The sequence below is a fragment of the Podarcis erhardii genome (genome assembly GCF_964252035.2).
Source record: "Podarcis erhardii genome assembly, chromosome: 5".
NCBI lineage: Eukaryota > Metazoa > Chordata > Lepidosauria > Squamata > Lacertidae > Podarcis > Podarcis erhardii.
Window position 1 is genome coordinate 174,793 of NC_138509.1, and position 19,347 is coordinate 194,139.

A 19,347-nucleotide genomic window follows, 5' to 3' on the forward strand; every position below is an offset into this window, starting at 1 on the left:
GACCTAAGGGCTCAGTCTTGACAAACACACTCATGCAAGCAAAACACGTACAAGCAAGATGGTATTCTGAGTTCTATGTGGTAACTATTGTCTGTTGCTGTAGAATCCAGGCACATAAAACTGCTAAAAAAATTGCAAAGCAATATTACTAGAATTCCCCTTAAGACACTATATTTTCTGTGTCATAAGCAGAAACTGCATTAGATGTGAATATTACCTTGCAGTCATTTCTTTTTGTTTAGGTTTGGGTCATGAGAAAAAGCATCCTACTTTGCTATGCTGAATGTGATGACAATGGGAAAAGCCCTTTCCAGGCCACTTAGCTTAGCTATCTGAGTCTTAAACTAATCACTGTTCTCCCTAACATGGGCTAGGGCAGCCGTAGTCTGATCTTTGCCTTCAGACTCTTCCTCCGCCCCAGCTTCAAACCTGTCTTTTTTAAATATTAACAAAACAGAGAGGAGGTTCTCTGGCTATTAGTCTTAAATGAGTTGCTTTCTTACAATTGCTGAATAAGTCATTGGAGGCAAGCTGGAAAAGATTTTTAATCAGATCAGTAATCTTCTTCCTTCTTTAGGAAACACACATTAGAAAATTATATTTGAAACACACTCAGAAAGTTGGAAATGAACTAGTTTCTTGCACCCATTTCCTTTGCTCTTGCCAGGTAATGTCATTAACAATCTTAAGGACAAGATCAAAAATGGAGACTAGGAATTTCCTAGTGTACAAATCAGTCTTATGGACTAGAATATACAGGGTTGCTGCCACCACCAATATATCCCCTCTCTGCCTCCTGCAAAAAGAGAGAATAGCATCTCCTATGTGTCATGATAATTATGCTGCGTGTTTTCACCACCAACCACTTGTGACGGCTACTGTGGAACAAGGAAATGCATAAAGCCACAATCTAAGGCAGAACTTTCCAAACTTTTCATGTTGGTGACACACTTTTTAGACATTGCATCATTTCACGGCACAGTAGTTCCGTTTTACCAGCAAACCGGAGCCTAAACTCACCCCTGGGCCTGGGAGAAGGTCCAGGGGTGCACACTGCAGCCAACACACTAACATGTCGCAACACACAGTTCAAAAAGCTCAGATCTAAGGACCTAAGTTACCATAAATCTCAGGGAAATTAATTTTGCTATTTTCAGTAGCCGCCTCCACGTGTTTTAATGTAATGTTTAGGTTTAGCAGCAACAGAAAAGAGAAGGCAGCATGGCTGGAATTAGAAACTTTTAAAAGTGTGAATGAACCTTGCAAGAGCCAGATACGTTTCAGCATCGTCTTCAGGAGCAATAATAATAATAATAATAATAATAATAATAATAATAATATCCATTCCACTGTTACAGCACATCACTTTAAAACATATAATCTCAAAAACCAATCTATTGGGGGCAGGGGAGAATGCCACGACAACATGATGTGCTACTGTAATTTTCAATTAGCCTTTTTCATTCCCAGCTTTTCCTCTTTGGATTTCTAATTTTGGATTTCTAATTTTGGCCTTAATCATTATACACTTGCTACCAGGCCATTAATGCAGAGGCTTTCACAATATCTGACCTAGGCTTGACAATGGGCTTCTTCAGACTGAGCAAAAGGCTAGTCAACTCTAATGCAATATGAATGCCAATGTAAGGGTTGCAACATATTGTAAAAGGAAGAGTGAAGAGTTGCATCCACAACAGCTTTTGTCATTTGTGCAATTGCATTCCACATAGCTGTCTAAATTGCCATAGCTCTGCAAATAGGGGAAATAATCTCATTTTACCAGCATAATTTGAATTCGGCTTCGGCTGGGGAGGGCGGGATCTAAATAAATTTATTATTATTATTATTATTATTATTATTATTATTATTATTATTCTGGAAAAAGCAATATCTGAACCCAAAAGGAATGTTTGCAAATTGTTACTGTCCATATAAATGGACAGGGAAGGCCCTTGAACTTTGTAATGAATTGGTCCATATTATATGGAGATGATTTATGCTTCAAATATATCTGATATATCAAATATATCAGCTTAACTATGGTGGCTTCTGCAAAAGAAAAAAGAAAAAAAGAAAAATGACATAGGTACTTTTTAGACATGCATCATTTTACGGCATAAAAATGAAAAAAAAAATCATTGAAATTGCAGTATGTTGGGCATTTTGTGGTTTAGGGGCCATAGTTTTTTATCTTAATACAATTTGCAGTGTGCCCCGTGGAAAAAGAAGAAATGTATAAAACCAGTTAAGTCTGTGGGAAAGACATGCATTTTAAAAAGTGTACTGAAATCTGTGTGCCACGAGAAGAGAGAAAAATCTGAAACCTTCCACCACTCTCATGCTGATTTTATTTTCTTTTTTATAAACATCTTTGAAGTGAGGCAGCCCCATGCAAAAGCAAAACATTTAAACCCCACTTGCTCTCAATTAATCTAATGAAGGGTTTTGAAAAATATACCTCCACTTAGTCAGCTATTTCTTGTTTTATCAGATATTTTCACATTTCATTTGGGGCATAGGAAGAGATGAGACTGAGGGTTATTAAATAGTGTTTTGTATCCGAGGTGAAATAGGGCAGCTTTGGTAATCTACATCCCTTCAGCAGGGGTAAGTGCTCTAAAATGACCTGTGTCCAAATATTTAGTTATGGCTTTGATATGTAGCCTGGTAGACCTAGAGACGTAAGATGGTGGTTTATTAGGGAAAAAATAAGCTATGAGTATTTAATGAAATATGTTGAATGACACAGCAGCTGAGAGATACTCTGCTGCTTTGAAGCTCAAACACACACACAATTGTTGACTGGAGGTCCTTCCAAGTGCTGGTAGTCAATAACCAGACAGGTATGTTCAATGCCTGAGGGTGCTGGAAACTCTAAAGTAGCTAAGGAACTTGTAGCAGAGCTGTACCACAAAGTACCACATGTTTTGTGCCATTTGCGACCTTGCAATAAATACGCGCCAGATGAACACAATCAGGGTGGTGTTGATGACATATTGAATGTTTCTTAGCCTGGCAGAAAGAACAGAGAAACAAAGCTTTTACAAAAAAGAAAAAGAATGTTAAAAATCATTATATTTTAGGAAAGAACAACAATTAGACCGTATGGATGCACATAGATATAAAAAATTAACTACACCAACAACCAAAGCAAGCAAACAGAATACTTTCAAATGGGGTAACAGGTTGGTAAATTATTAGCCTAGCAACGCAAAGAATATTGCTTCCCCTATGAGAAAGGAAATCTTAGATAAAACTTCAAACAAATCCTATAAATTATATGCAACAAATAAACCAGGGAAGTAAAAGAGAGTGAATTTTTTTAGCAAATACTAAACTATCACAGGTTTCAAATGATACCATGTTTGGGAGAAGGGAGCAGCCTTTTCAAAAGAAAATATTTGGTTCTTCAGGGCACTATGATCACAGCAGTACAGGCTGAGTTGCAAGGAAAAAATTCTCTTTGGTTTAAGCTCTCTCAAGTTCAATCTTGTGTTGAAAACTACCTTACATATAAGAGAAATAACTGAGCAAGAAGCACACATTGGTAGCTACTTAACAAATATGATACAAAACCAGGGGAAGTGAAAGGTTATATGATAAAATTGGCTGAAAATATTGGGGAAAAGGTATTGTTGAATATATAGGAAAATATCTGGAAAAATGCTCACAGATTTCCCTTACATATGGGAATAAGGAGAAATTGCTTTAAAATTGTGAGTAGGTGTATATCATTCCAGATACAAAAAAAATGAATAAAACAACCCCCAACCACATATTACAAATGTCTAAAAGTACACAGGGAGACATTTCACATGTGGTAGAACTGTGATAAGACAATTCAATACTGGCAGAAATAAAATGTCACATTAAAATGATCTGAGGGTATGCAATCCCCCTCCACCCAGTGTTTTCTCTACTAATTTATGTGGAATAGTTGGTGAAATCAGTACATAAAGAGATGGCATCTTGTATGCTGGCTGCAGCCAGAATACTCTTTGCAGAGATGTGGAAGCTGACTGGTGCCCCATCTATGAAATTCCCAATGGAGAGACTTTGAGAATTTGCCGCAATGGCCTAATTGACTCACTAAATTAGATTTAGGGAACAAAAAACAGAAGCAATAAGAAGCAAAACAGAAGCTTTGCAATAAGATGGAATAAAAGATTAAGGCTGCAAAACTTGTTTATAGTATACATTAAAAAACACCACTCTTAATTTATTTTATAAAAGTGAAATGAACTGTCAGTAACCAAGAAGCCTCCAACTGGATAACATAAACATAACTTCTTGCATGCATTATGGGTTATGTTTACGTTTTGCAAAATAAGTAGTTATAGAGAGAAAGAGAGAAAGAGAAATAGTGCAGCAAGTAGATCAGCTACATTTTTCAGGTTGCTCCCAGAAAAGAAACATTGTTGGCATCAACATTTCAGACTGTATTTTTCTTCAACTTAATTTGATTTAATTGTTTTTTTTGTGGGGGGGATCCACAAGTTCAAAAAACAAAACAAAAAAAACAAACAAAAACTTTTACCGAAGAACCATTTACAATATCTCAAATACTTCTAGCTATTTCAAATGGAATTTTACTCTGTGAGTAAAATGTCCTGTTCTGTATACTAAAAGTATACATGAATGCCTTACTTTCGTAAATGCTCCTTTGCTGCAGGAATGCCAGCCAAATCTTCATTCAGCACATGCATCTTAGCTCCTAGACAGAAATATTCTATGTATGCTGACCAATTCAACTGGCGGACATCAAATAAGAACAACTGGAATTAGGGAAAAAAACACACACACAAATGTCACGTTATTTACGTGACTTGAGCAAGTGGTGCAGTCCGGAGAGTGGGGAAAGAAATAAGGCAATAAGATAAGGGGTTAAAAAAGGCTTGAACTTTTATAGGTTCCTGCAAGTAAGCGAGGCTGGCATGGCACAGGGCAGTGGTGGTGAACCTGTGGCACGTGCGCCAGACATGGCACTCAGAGCCCTCTCTGTGGGCACGCGCGCAGTCGCCCCACCGTGCACCGCCGTCAAAGTGGTGACCCCCCCTGACAAAGGGAGGTGACTTTAGTGCAATCATCATCATCATCATCATCATCATCATCATCATCATCATCCAAGAAATCTGGTATGGGAATTTGCATGTTTTTCCCCGCAAAATCAGAGCATTTGCAGAGGATTTCATAGTAACAACTGAAAACCCTCAACAAATTAGAGAAAAAATTAACAAATTTGGAAGATTGGCAGAAACTTAAAAAAAACTAACTTATTAGTTAAAAATATGAGATCTGAGGAGATAAAGGACTTACAAAAAATTACAGGTTTAGAGATTAAAAATAAAGTAAAATATTTGGGAATTTGGATATCGATAAAATGCATCAATTTGTACCAGGATAACTATATAAAAACTTGGCATGAGATTAAAAAAATATAAATGGAAATTTGGAACAAACTACACCTCTCCCTTTGGGGCAGGATTTCAGTAAAAATGAACATTTTACCAAAAATGATTTTGCTGTTCCAAACCATTCCAATATTGGGAGGAATGAAATGCTTTAAAAGCTGGAGGAAAGACATTGCTAGATTTATATGGAATGGAAGAAAACCAAGAATTAAGCATCAAATACTTATAGACCAAAGGGAGGGGGGGCTTTGCCCTACCAGAGCTAGAACTCTATCATGCTGCTGCCGGACTGGTATGGATAAAAGATTGGATCACTTTAAGAGATACAGATGTGCTAGACCTAGGGGGTTTTGACAAATGCTGGCTCCCTTGGCCTATAGAGCAAGATGAGCGCGCAACCCCAGAGTCGTCTGTGATTGGACCTAACGGTCAGGGATACCTTTACCTTTATAACCTTAGAGAAAATATTATGAAAATGCAATACAGATGGCACCACACTCCAGCAAAACTCACAAAGATGTATAAAAATAGACCACCAACTTGTTGGAGGTGTAAAGATGGTATAGGGTATATACACATGGTGTATATATACACATGGTGGGAATGCACAGCCATTAAGGAATTTTGGAATAATATCTACAGTGAATTAAAAAAGTTATTTAAGTTCTCATTTAAGAAAAAACCTGAAACCTTCTAGGTATAATGACATCAGAAATTAAAAAAGAAATTAGATAAATTTCATGTATACGACAGTGGCAACCAGGATCTTGATTGCAAGAAACTGGAAAAGTGACAAAACACCTACGATAAATCTGGTGTGGGAATTTACACGTGGGGGCTTTCTCGGGAAGGAAGCGTTGCTGAGGTTGGCGGGGTTTACTCCCAAGTAAGGGTGTGCAGAATAAGGAAGAGGGAAGCCGGGCAGGGACTGAAAGGGGGCGAGGTGTAGGGGAGGGGATTAAGAGCAACATGGTGGGCAACACTGGGGTGTGAGGGATGGGTTATAAAGAGTATCTGAGGGGTGGATCAACAGGACTTCAGCCAGCCGACTTCCCGTGGGACTGATGTTCAAATATATAAAAGGATGTCACATAGAGGAGGGAGAAAGGTTGTTTTCTGCTGCTCCAGAGAAGCAGACACGGAGCAATGGCTCCAAACTACAAGAAAGAAGATTCCACCTAAACATTAGGAAGAACTTCCTGACAGTAAGAGCTGTTCGACAGTGGAATTTGCTGCCAAGGAGTGTGGTGGAGTCTCCTTCTTTGGAGGTCTTTAAGCAGAGGCTTGACAACCATATGTCAGGAGTGCTCTGATGGTGTTTCCTGCTTGGCAGGGGGTTGGACTCGATGGCCCTTGTGGTCTATTCCAACTCTATGATTCTATGATTCTATGATAGGGGTGCATGTAAACACACTTGTGCAGGTTGCATTTTGCAACAAACAGGTGCTTAATTGTTGGCAGGCAGAAGGATGATCCTTTTATCTTGTGAATGTAGATGTTTACATATGGAATAAGTATTGGGAGGAGGGTTATTGGTTTATTCTTGTTTTCATTATGTATTTTGTGTTTTTTGTCTTGTATTTTTATGTGTGAACTGCCCTGAGACCTGCACATGAAGGGCGGTATGCAAATTCAATAAATGAATGAATGAATGAATAAATAAATAAATAAATAGAAGGGGGTGGCTTAAGAGAGAAAGGAACTGAATGGAGAAAAAAAGCACTGAGTTATACCATAAAATTATATGTCAATGGAAAGATAATTTAATGAAGAAGGTAATGCAATAACTTTCATGAAGGGTTATTTATTACAGAAGTCATTAAGAAGAAAAATGAAACACACAGAAAAATGAGATATACAGGTGAAATTGCCATGTTGGAATTTCCCAAAGTGGGCTTTGGGTTGCAGTTTGGGTACTCAGTCTCTAAAAGGTTTGCCATCACTGGCATAGGGGGCAATAAACGTGACTGCTGCAAAAATGAAGACAACTCATCTACACAACATATGGTTATCCCCCGATTTTGTGAGCTGGACATACATACATATCACATGGACACCTGATTTTTCTTCCCCAACCATGGCCTGGGCGAGTGGCAGATTAACAGCACAATCCTATGCATGCACTGTGCTCAAAAGTGCTTACTCACAGAAAAATGTGTGTGACACTTGTGTGACACTTGATACTAACAGTATCAAGTTTGAATTTCTTATTTCAAGTCCAGATTGTATTACTCAGATCCAAGTTGGTTCTGGTTCATCCCAAAATCTAGACTGAATGAACCCCACAGCCTCCAAGCATAGACAGAAAGGCAAGCATGTCGTTCATAAACTATCCTAGGCATCACCTGTTATTTTTGTACCAATGATGGATTCAATAAAAAATGGTCAAATCATTGTTTTGAAAATCAATCCAACCCATCCTGAAACCAACCAAGATTTTGGTTGTAGTGGAATTTGGGGGCATACTTACTAGAAATTTGATGTTTTTCTTTTAGGCCACAGGAAACAATTGTTACCTTGATGGGAATCTGTAAACATATTTTAGATTAGAACAATGCTTACTTTCTTATCTTTTGGACTAAGATGGTTCAGTAACATGTTCATATTGTCTGATTTCCATTCCCAGGAACGGCTGGAAAAGAAATCAAAGAGCATCATGTACTCGTGGAGGCGGTTGTACATCTTCATCATTCTGAAAGACAGAACAGAGATCCCATCCAAAATGGATGGGATTACCACAGTTGGTTCACAATCCACATAGCCATGCAAGAATTTAAAGCCCTCTGAAGAGATCGGCTACTCCAGATCAAAGCCTGCTCCAGATCAAAGCTTGCACTTGATATAAATTTTGAAAATGATTATCAGAAGCACAGGGAATGAGTTTCTTCACGCATTCTGCAGCCTCTTAAATATTCTTTGAAGAAACCAACCATCAGACTGGCAGGCCTTCCATTCTTAACTTGCCTTCCGTTTTCCTCTGGCAGCAGTTATGGTATGTGTAGTGCTAGATGTGTAGGGAGTGAGAGCTGGACCTTAAAGAAGGCTGATCGCCGAAGAATTGATGCTTTTGAATTATGGTGCCAGAGGAGACTCTTGAGAGTCCCGTGGACTGCAAGAAGATCAAACCTATCTGAAATATACTCAGAGTCGCAAAGTGATTTCATGCTCTTTATTCAGCTCATAGTGGTGAGGAGGAATGAATGAATGTCCCCTCAAAGTATCTGCTTTATATACATTATTTACACAATGGGCTGCACATGATTGGCTAATTCCAGGATTCTACTGTAGGCCAATCAGGTTGTGGATTCACTTCTATCTGGAGCATGATTGGGTGGTTCCTGCTAACCAATCATACTGCTGCATTGTTCTAGGACCAATCAGACTGCTGCATTCTGAATCCTATTGTTCTAGGACCAATCAGACTGCTGCCTTTTGGAGCCTATTGTTCTAGGACCAATCAGACTGCTGCAGTTTGGATCCTATTCAACTCAGTACATAACACCCCTCCCCTCTAAGTTCCAGTCCTGCCCGGAAGGTCGCATTCATAGTCCTCAAGGTACGCCGGTGGCCTACATGTGCGTTGCGGCCTGGGGTGTTCCCTGGTCCGGGGTTCAGGTTCTGGCTCGTGTTCCAAGGATGGGGCTGTTTGGTCTGGCGCAACCGGCTCGCTCAGTCGTGGTTCTGGTTCCGGTGTCCTTTCGGCCTCGCGGGTCCTCTCTGTATTTACTGATTCTGCCTCTCCTGCTTGCCCCTGCTGCTCTATGGGCCTCACTGCCCCACTGTTCCCTTGGGACTCCTCTGACCTGTCCTCCTCCTCCTGGTTTTCTCCCGGGAATCGTCGCCGTATCTGGTCGCAGTGGCGGCGCCAGCATTGCCCCCCATCTGTTAGCACCTCGTACGACACGGGGCCCGTGACCCTGGTGACTGTGGCAGGTACCCATGCAGGGCCTGCCCCAAAATTCTTTGCGTACACTGGGTCCTGGGCCTCGAAGGTCCGGGGGTTCCTGCCTTCCCCCACCACTACCTCATCCTGAGCTCTATCGGGGTGAAGGCGGTCCAATCTGATTGCAAGGCGCCGACCCATTAGTAGTTCAGCGGGGCTCCGGCCAGTCGTTGAGCTGGGGGTGCTGTGCTGTGCTAGAAGGAATGTGGCAAGGCGGTACTCCCAATCCCCTTGCGTCATGCGGCGAAGGGTGTCCTTGGTGGTCCGCACCATGCGTTCTGCTTGGCCATTGGTGGCAGGGTGGAATGGCGCCGAACGGATGTGGCGGATGGCGTTCTGCACTGTGAAGGTTTGAAATTCTCCTGATGTAAATGCAGTCCCGTTGTCTGAGACGAGAGTGTCAGGGAGCCCGTGGGTTGCAAACAGCCTGCGTAGTACCCGGATGGCTGCGGACGTAGAAGTGGACGGTACCAGTGCGACTTCCAGCCATTTGGTGTAGGAGTCCACCACTATGAAGAATGTTTTCCCCTGAAAGGGGCCAGCGAAGTCCACATGCAGGCGTGACCATGGTGCTCGGGCGGACTCCCAGGACTGGACTGGGGCCCTTGGGGGATCTGGGCGGGATTCCTGGCAGGCCTGGCAGTGTTTGACCCAGGCCTCTATCTCTCCGTCGATCCCCGGCCACCACACATAACTCCTGGCAAGGGCCTTCATTCTTACTACCCCTGGGTGTGTCTCGTGTAGGGCTGTGAGGACCCTTTTGCGGAGGGGCTGGGGAACAACGACCCTGCTTCCCCATAACAGGCACCCCTTGTGGGCTGACAGTTCATGTTTGCGGGTTGTGTAGCCGGCGAATTCTGGCCCGGGGCTGCGGCTGGGCCATCCCCTCCACACCCAGTCCAGGACCCGGGAGATGACCCTATCTTTCTTGGAATGGTGTGCAACTTCTTGTGCCTGAATGGGGCGGTCAGGAAGCAGCTCCAGGCTCATAACCTCTTGTGCAGGTGCTGGGTCGGGGCCTGTTTCCGGTAGTGGTAGCCTGCTGAGGGCGTCTGCATGGCCCATCGCCTTTCCAGGGCGGTGAATCAGTGCATACTGGTAGCTGGCAAGGAAAATTGACCACCTGAGGACGCGAGGAGACAGCACTTGGGGGGTCTGCTTTTCGGGGGCAAACAAGCCAAGCAACGGCTTGTGGTCAGTCACCACGGTGAAGGGCCGCCCGTACAAGAAATCATGGAATTTTTTTACTCCCTTCACGATTGCCAGACCCTCCTTGTCGATTTGCGAGTAGTTCCGCTCGGTTTCGTTGAGTGTCTGGGAAAAGTATGCTACCGGTACCTCTCTTCCATCTGGGAGTTGGTGTCCCAGGACAGCGCCGATGCCATAGGGCGAGGCGTCGCATGCTAGCACCACCGGCAGCCTCTCGTCGAAGTGTGCCAAGACCGAGTTTGAGACAAGCAAGTCCTTGACTGCCTGGAATGCGGCCTCCTGGCGCTGGCCCCACACCCAAGGGGCCCGTTTGTCCAGGAGTCTGTGTAGGGGCTCCGCTACCGCCGCCTTGTGGGGAAGGAAGGAATGGTAAAAGTTCAATAATCCCAAGAAGGCCTGAAGTTCAGTCTTGTTCTTGGGCGCTGGGGCATCACAAATGGCCCGTACCTTGTCCCCAGTCGGGTGAACCCCTTCTGCATCCACCATAAATCCCAGAAAGTCCACTTGAGGCACTCCTAGTAGACATTTTTCCCGCTTCACCTTGAGACCCGCCATCTGGAAACGGTGCAGAACAGTGCGGAGGCGGTCCTCAAACTCCTCTGGTGTGGGCCCGGCAATCAACACATCATCAAAGAAGGGGGTGACACCAGGAATCCCTTTAAGGAGAGAGTCCATTAGATTCGGGAATATGCCTGGTGCCACGCTGACCCCGAATTGCAGCCGCTTTACCCTGAACGCTCCTCTGTGCGTCACAATCGTCTGTGCCTCTGCTGTGGCCTCATCTACTGGCAGCTGTTGATATGCTTGGGCCAAGTCCAGCTTGCCAAAAATTTTCGACCCAGCCAGGGTGGCAAGGACATGGCTGACCACTGGCACTGGGTATGCATGGGCCATGAGGGCCTTGTTTATGGTACATTTGTAGTCTGCGCAGATGCGGACCGAACCATTAGGCTTGACGGGTGTGACGATTGGGGTTTCCCAGGGGGCATTAGGCACCGGCTCCAGCACTCCTTGCTCCACGAGTCGGTCCAATTCCTCGTCTATACGGGGTTTCAGGGCGAATGGGACCCGGCGGGCCTTGAGCCTGACTGGTCGTACTGCGGGGTCAAGCTGTAGAGCAATGGGGGGGCCCGTATACTGTCCCAATTTCCCATCGAAAACCCCCGGAAACTCCTTGCATATGGCGTCCACGTCCACTTGTAAGCTCATGTGGTTCACCCCGGTGATGGCTAGTCCCAGTGGTCCAAACCATGCCAACCCCAGTAAGCTAATGTAGGGGCCCTTGACCACAAGCAAGTCCAGTTGCCGCGTCCGCCCTCGGTATTGCACCCTGAAGGTCCCCACCCCCATTGTGGGGACCTTACGTTTCTGGAAGTCCCGGAGGGTGAATGGGGCCGGCCTGAGTTTGGGACCCCCAGTAGGACACAGTTTCCTTAAGGTCCTTGCCGAGATTATGGATAGAGTTGAACCCGTGTCAAGCTCCATGCGGCATGGGGCCCCCTCTATCTGTACCTCTACATAAATTTTCTCTACGTTGGGGTGGGGCAACTGGTATACCTGGAAGTCTGTGAGCTCCGTCGAGTTGCCTTGGTGCGTTGGGCCCCGGGACCTGGGGCTCTTGGATTGGTCATCTGATGCCTGGCTTCGGGTGGGCCGAGCCCGACACACCCGGGCGATGTGTCCCAATTTTCTGCACTGCCTGCACTCTGCGTTGCGGAAACGGCAGGTCCTCCTCTCGTGACTTTCTCCACAGCTTGCGCAGTTCCCTCCTTCTCGTCGAGGCAGCTGTGGTATGTGGGCTGCTTGAGTGCGCTGCTGTACTCGGTGCACCTCCTCCCTGTCGGATCCCGAGTCGTTGGTGAGGTCTTCGTGGTGGACCCTCGGTTGGGACGGCTGGCTCAGCCGTGCCTCTTGCGTCGACCTCTCAGCAGCTTCCGTTGCCAGGGCCTCCTCCAGAGCGACCTGGAACGTTAGGTTCTTCTTAGCGTAGAGGCGTCGTTGCAGCTTCTCATCCTTCAGGCCACCGACGAGGCGGTCACGAAGCATGTTCTCCAGCTCTGAGAAGTTGCAGAACCGTGCAGCTTGGCGGAGAGAGGTCACAAACCCAGTTATGGTTTCCCCAGGGGCTTGCCGCTTTGCGTAGAAGGCATTTCGACAAGCCACCACTGAGGGCTGTGGCGAAAAGTGCCCCTTCAGCTGTTCCATTATTGTTTTGTATGGAACAGTAGCGACGTCTTCAGGCGCAAGGAGAGCCCGGGCGATTTCAAATGTCTCCTCTCCGCAGACGCTGAAGAATATTGCCCTCTTCTTGGCATCTTCTTCATCGGTGACCCCTTTGGCTTCTAGGAGGAAGGTGAAACGGGAGGCGTACGCTTCCCAGTCTCCAGATGCTGGGTTGAATGGCGAGAAGCTGCTGTCAGTTGCCATTCTGAGTTCCTTGTGTCCCGGAGCTGAAGCCTGGATACACGATGCGAGGCAGCGGTGCGGCAGGTGGCGGTGCTGCGGTGCTGTGTGTGGCAGTCAGCTCAGCGGGATCCCACCTTCGTCGCCAGTGAAATATACTCAGAGTCGCAAAGTGATTTCATGCTCTTTATTCAGCTCATAGTGGTGAGGAGGAATGAATGAATGTCCCCTCAAAGTATCTGCTTTATATACATTATTTACACAATGGGCTGCACATGATTGGCTAATTCCAGGATTCTACTGTAGGCCAATCAGGTTGTGGATTCACTTCTATCTGGAGCATGATTGGGTGGTTCCTGCTAACCAATCATACTGCTGCATTGTTCTAGGACCAATCAGACTGCTGCATTCTGAATCCTATTGTTCTAGGACCAATCAGACTGCTGCCTTTTGGAGCCTATTGTTCTAGGACCAATCAGACTGCTGCAGTTTGGATCCTATTCAACTCAGTACATAACACTATCCATGAGTGCTCATTGGAAGGACAGATCCTGAAGCTGAGGCTCCAATACTTTGGCCACCTCATGAGAAGAGAAGACACCCTGGAAAAGACCCTGAAGGAGAAGGGGAAGACAGAGGAAGAGATGGTTGGACAAGCGTTCTCAAAGCGTTCTCAACATGAGTTTGACCAAACTGTGGGAGGCAGTGAAAGACAGGAGTGCCAGGGGGTCACAAAGAGGCGGACATGACAACAATTGTAATGCAGCTAGAGATTTTTGAGATGGCTATCACTGCCAGTGATTGGCTGAGCTGCTCCAATGTTACAGAGGAATGGGAAAAGAAAACACAAAGGGGTTGGGCCTGGTCAAAGAAGAGGGAGAGGAGACAGAAAGGTTGGAAGATGCAGCAGCCAAAGAGAACATGAGGAAGCAGGAAAAGACCATAAGCAAGAGCTACAGAAAACTGATCTTTACCCAGGGATTTGAGTGCAATCTGAAATCCGGCTGAACTTTCACAAACGTTTTCTTGCCCATCAAGAGGGTGGACAACTAATATGGAACTATTTTTCAGGTTTGTGTTTTTTTCAAAATTTTTTTTTGCATTGTTAAAGGTTTGATTTACATTTTCTGTTAGCAAAGTTTCTAGCAGTGTCAATTTTTTCACCTTTAATACTAAAAATGTAGGATACAATTCAACATAGAGTTGAGGATCTTTAAGCCCATAGAAATTAAATCAGTGTGCACAACTTTTGTGTTGGAATATGAGCTATGGCCAGGATCCAAAGAGCAGTGCAACTAATTATGTGCACTTAAGAAATCCTTGAACTTGGGTTTTGCCTCCATGCAAAATGGCAACCCTCTTCTTACGTGGAGAGAACTTCTGAATGCAGTTTGAGAAGGTAGGGAGTGAAAAAAGAAATCCTACAGGGAAACCCAAGACTTTGAGTAAAAAATAGTTCCTTGGGTCCTCGTGACTACAGACGACATTTACTAAAATTCTATTGAAATCAATGTCTTTAGCATATCTGCTTGTAACACTGGGTGCAGACACAAAATTTGAACAAGCTTAAAAAATCCACTTTAAGGATTTTTCAACTGTAACCCACTCTTCAATTTAGAAACTGCCTATTATTTTTAATAGTTATGTTTTCCAAGATAATCTTGACAAATCTCTATAAACTGGTGCAACATTTCCCTTGCTGCTCTTTACACACACGCGCGCACGCGCGCGCGCGCACACACACACACACACACACACACACACACTTGTAGATATAATGACCAGAACAAGCTATCTAGAACCTACTCACGCCCTCTCTGGGTGGTTCCACTGTTACTTCAGTGCTGAACTCATTAGAATCATAGAATCATAGAGTTGGAAGAGACCACAAGGGCCATCGAGTCCAACCCCCTGCCAAGCAGGAAACACCATCAGAGTACTCCTGACATATGGTCGTCAAGCCTCCGCTTAAAGACCTCCAAAGAAGGAGACTCCACCACACTCCTTGGCAGCAAATTCCACTGTCGAACAGCTCTTACTGTCAGGAAGTTCTTCCTAATGTTTAGGTGGAATCTTTTTTCTTGTAGTTTGGAACCATTGCTCCGTGTCCGCTTCTCTGGAGCAGCAGAAAACAACCTTTCTCCCTCCTCTATGTGACATCCTTTTATATATTTGAACATGGCTATCATATCACCCCTTAACCTCCTCTTCTCCAGGCTAAACATGCCCAGCTCCCTTAGCCGTTCCTCATAAGGCATCGTTTCCAGGCCTTTGACCATTTTGGTTGCCCTCCTCTGGACACGTTCCAGTTTGTCAGTATCCTTCTTGAACTGTGGTGCCCAGAACTGGACACAGTACTCCAGGTGAGGTCTGACCAGAGCAGCACTATTACTTCTCTTGATCTAGATGCTATACTCCTATTGATGCAGCCCAGAATTGCATTGGCTTTTTTAGCTGCCGCGTCACACTGTTGGCTCATGTCAAGTTTGTGGTCAACCAAGACTCCTAGATCCTTTTCACATGTACTGCTCTCAAGCCAGGTGTCACCCATCTTGTATTTGTGCCTCTCATTTTTTTTGCCCAAGTGCAATACTTTACATTTCTCCCTGTTAAAATTCATCTTGTTTGTTTTGGTCCAGTTCTCTAATCTGTCAAGGTCATTTTGAAGTGTGATCCTGTCCTCTGGGGTGTTAGCCACCCCTCCCAGTTTGGTGTCATCTGCAAATTTGATCAGGATGCCCTTGAGTCCATCATCCAAGTCGTTGATAAAGATGTTGAATAAGACCGGGCCCAAGACAGAACCCTGTGGCACCCCACTAGTCACTCTTCTCCAGGATGAAGAGGAACCATTGATGAGCACCCTTTGGGTTCGGTCAGTCAGCCAGTTACAAATCCACTGAGTGGTAGCATAGTCAAGTCCGCATTTTACCAGCTTCTTTACAAGAATATCATGGGGCACCTTGTCAAATGCCTTGCTGAAATCAAGGTAGGCTACATCCACTGCGTTCCCTTCATCTACCAGGCTTGTAATTCTGTCAAAAAACGAGATCAGGTTAGTCTGACATGACTTATTTTTCAGAATCCATGCTGACTATTGGTGATCACAGTATTTCTTTCTAGGTGCTCACAGACTGTTTGCTTAATGATCTGCTCCAGAATCTTCCCTGGTATTGATGTCAGACTGACTGGGCGGTAATTATTTGGGTCCTCTCTTTTCCCCTTTTTGAAAATAGGGACAACATTTGCCCTCCTCCAGTCTGCCGGGACTTCGCCTGTTCTCCAGGAATTCTCAAAGATGAGTGCCAGTGGTTCTGAGATCACATCTGCCAGTTCTTTTAATACTCTTGGATGCAGTTCATCTGGCCCTGGAGACTTGAATACATCTAAACTAGCCAAGTATTCTTGTACTATCTCCTTAGTTATTCTGGGCTGTGTTTCCTCTGCTGAATCATTTGCTCCAAATTCTTCAGGTCGGGCATTGTTTTCTTTATCGGAGAAGACTGAGGCAAAGAAGGCACTGAGGAGTTCAGCCCTTTCTGTGTCCCCTGTTTGCATTTCACCATCTTCTCCTCTGAGTGACCCCACGGTTTCTTTGTTCTTCCTTTTGCTACGAACATACCCATAAAAGCCTTTTTTGTTGCTTTTAACCTCTCTAGCAAGCCTGAGTTCATTCTGTGCTTTAGCTTTTCTGACTTTGTGTCTACACGTCCTGGCTATTTGTTTGAATTCCTCTTTGGTGCTTTCCCCCCTTTTCCATTTTTTGTACACATCCTTTTTTAATCTTAACTCAGTTAAAAGTTCTTTAGATAGCCACCCTGGCTTCTTTAGGCACCTTCCATGTTTCCGTCTCATTGCCTGAAGTTGTGCTTTTACTATCTCCCTCTTAACAAACTCCCAGCCATCATGAACTCCCTTTCCTTTTAGTATTACTTTTAGTATTTCCTTTTAGTATTACTGTCCATGGGATCTCACCCAGCACTTCCCTAAGTTTTATGAAGTCGGCTTTCTTAAAGTCAAGAAATTGAGTCCTAGTATGCTTGGCTGCTCCTTTCCGCTGTATAGTAAACTTCAGAAGAGCATGATCACTCACGCCTAATGATCCTTCCACTTCTACCCCACTAACCAGGTCATCAACATTGGTTAGGACCAGATCTAAAATGGCTGTTCCTCTTGTTGCTTCTCCCACTTTCTGGACAATGAAGTTGTCTGCAAGGCCAGTGAGGAATCTGTTTGACCTTATGCTCTTGGCCTTATGCTCTTGACCTTATGCTCTGTTTGACCTTATGCTCTCAGCAATAAAGAAAGAACAACAGACAACAAGGTTGCTTTTTTCTTTTTGTTCATGTATATAGCAAGTCAAATTCCCTACAGTGCTTGACAATACAGGCAATGGCTGTTTGGGGAATGGGCTGCCCGTTACCCCCCCCCACACTTTGTTTCCTGGCCACTTCTGGGTTGCTGCAATGCTTGTGTTCATGGTCAAACACCAATTGGTTGTTGCCCATACAGGGGTTATGTTCCAAGGCACCACACATTTAAGTGAAATTGCATATATCTGAAATGGCATTAGAAAACCCTGCAAACAACCCATTCAGCCCTGCCCAGTCCCGCCCCTTTTTGTGACGTTTTCATGTTCCTTCCAGGTTCGATGCGATGCACATGGTCATGGTTACACACATATTAGATGCACCTAAAATGGTCACTGCCTGTTTAACCATTTAGCAGTTTTCCCTCACCTTGGCTTCCTTCCAGTTAGTCTTAAATACAAATCATAGAGAAAGGCAGGGAACTTGTGACTAACAGTTCTCCAATACTCATACGTAAAGTCGCTTTGGGTCATGCAAGCATTAGGGATTCTGAAGGCTTTCTCCAGGGGAATCCTCTCCAATATGTCCATGGCAATATCGCCTGTAAAATAACAGGGGACATGGTTGTTGTTTTTGCTTTTATCAAAAGAGAATTGAAGTCATACTTGCAAGAGCATACAGATAGGCCTGAATTAATTTAGTATTGTTTGATTACAGAAAAGCAACGAGAAAAGGCTGCAGTTAACTTTTGCACTCTGCAAACTTTTGCACTCATCTGGGAATGTGAGAGATCTTTTGCAGTAGGATTCATTTCATCCTTTGTCTACATACCTAAGAAAGTTAATAGGATTACAAATAGAGAGTCATCTCTCTGATTATTTCGATGTAACGACAGCTAGCATGCATTTCCCCCCTCCTAAAACATCCACAAGAAATGATGTGTTTCTACCTTTCATTCAAGGGACACGGGTGCCACTGTCGTTTAAACCACTGTGCCGGTTGGACTTGCCAATCAGAAGGTTGGCAGTTTGAGGCCCCATGACGGGGTGAGCTCCCACCATTCGGTCCCAGCTCCTGCCAACCTAGCAGTTCGAAAGCATGCAGTGCAAGTAGATAAATAAGTACCGCTCCAGCAGGAAGGTAAACAGCTTAGTCATGCTGGCCACATGATCCGGAAAAACTGTCTGTGGAAGCAGACAAATGCTGGCTCCCTCAGCCTGTAAAGTGAGATGAGCGCTGCAACCACAGAGTCGTTTGCGACTGGACTTAACTGTCAGGGGTCCCTTTACCTTTTACCTTTCACTCTGCCTTGAACAGGAAGATGATGATAAGACCCAAGGGACATTCCTGTCCTCCTTACTCTTTCAGTGAAAGCAATGATAGAGGGGAATTAGAAATTCTGTCTAGAGGAGGAAAGGCTGTCTGGCGATCCAGGAGACTAACTTTTGGCTGAGTTGTTGAGCCCTTCCTGGCACTACTACTCACAGAACTACTTGTATCTGTAACTGCTGATTTACACTATCCCCCTTAGGGATAAACTACATTAAGGACACTTAAAAATCCCCACATCTCATTTTCCCAGAGCATATAGCTTCAGTGGATTCAGGACCCTAAGACATCAATTCACAAAACATTAAATCTTCTAAGATTCTTACATTTCAGTGGTTTTAGCCACATGGACTCTAATGCCAACTGACATAAGTCACTGTGTGAAATAGCTTCGGAGCAGTTTTGCCAAAGGACTTTGATTCTATACTGTTCCCCTGCTGCTGCTTTTCAATGCACAATGTTCATTTCAACTGCATACTCTGCATTTCATCTCCATACAGAATTCCTGCTGACCTTAATAAGTCCTTTGTGCATAATGGACAACAAGGGAGGAGACTTACTGAGTGGAGCAGAGGAAATGTACAGAAGCTGAATTGCATAATTACATAAGCACTAGAATTGTTTCAGACCTCAGGAAGGATAAGATCTGACAAACAAGAACAAAAACCGAGAGGCAACGTAGAGAAAAAATGATGAGCAGAGGAAGGGTTAAGCCATGGATGTTGTTGTTTAGTCGTTTAGTTGT

General features: G+C 44.4%; 1 protein-coding gene across 7 annotated transcripts in view; it reads right to left on the reverse strand.

Annotated features, from left to right (window-relative positions):
- Positions 1-527: 527 nt before the first annotated feature.
- FAR2 (fatty acyl-CoA reductase 2) overlaps positions 528-19,347 on the reverse strand; it is a 92,099-nt gene continuing 73,279 nt past the window's right edge. For 4 of the 7 annotated variants that reach the window (XM_081861395.1, XM_081861391.1, XM_081861394.1 and 1 more), the window contains exons 9-12: positions 17,703-17,874; positions 7,974-8,103; positions 4,648-4,775; positions 528-3,012 (exon numbers count right to left, since the gene is read on the reverse strand). In XM_081861395.1, the coding sequence (XP_081717521.1) occupies positions 2,850-3,012; positions 4,648-4,775; positions 7,974-8,103; positions 17,703-17,874 (593 nt within the window). In that variant the 3' untranslated portion in view covers positions 528-2,849. The remainder of the gene's footprint in view (positions 3,013-4,647; positions 4,776-7,973; positions 8,104-17,702; positions 17,875-19,347) is intronic. The other 3 variants (XM_081861393.1, XM_081861397.1, XM_081861396.1) reach the window with 3 other exon arrangements.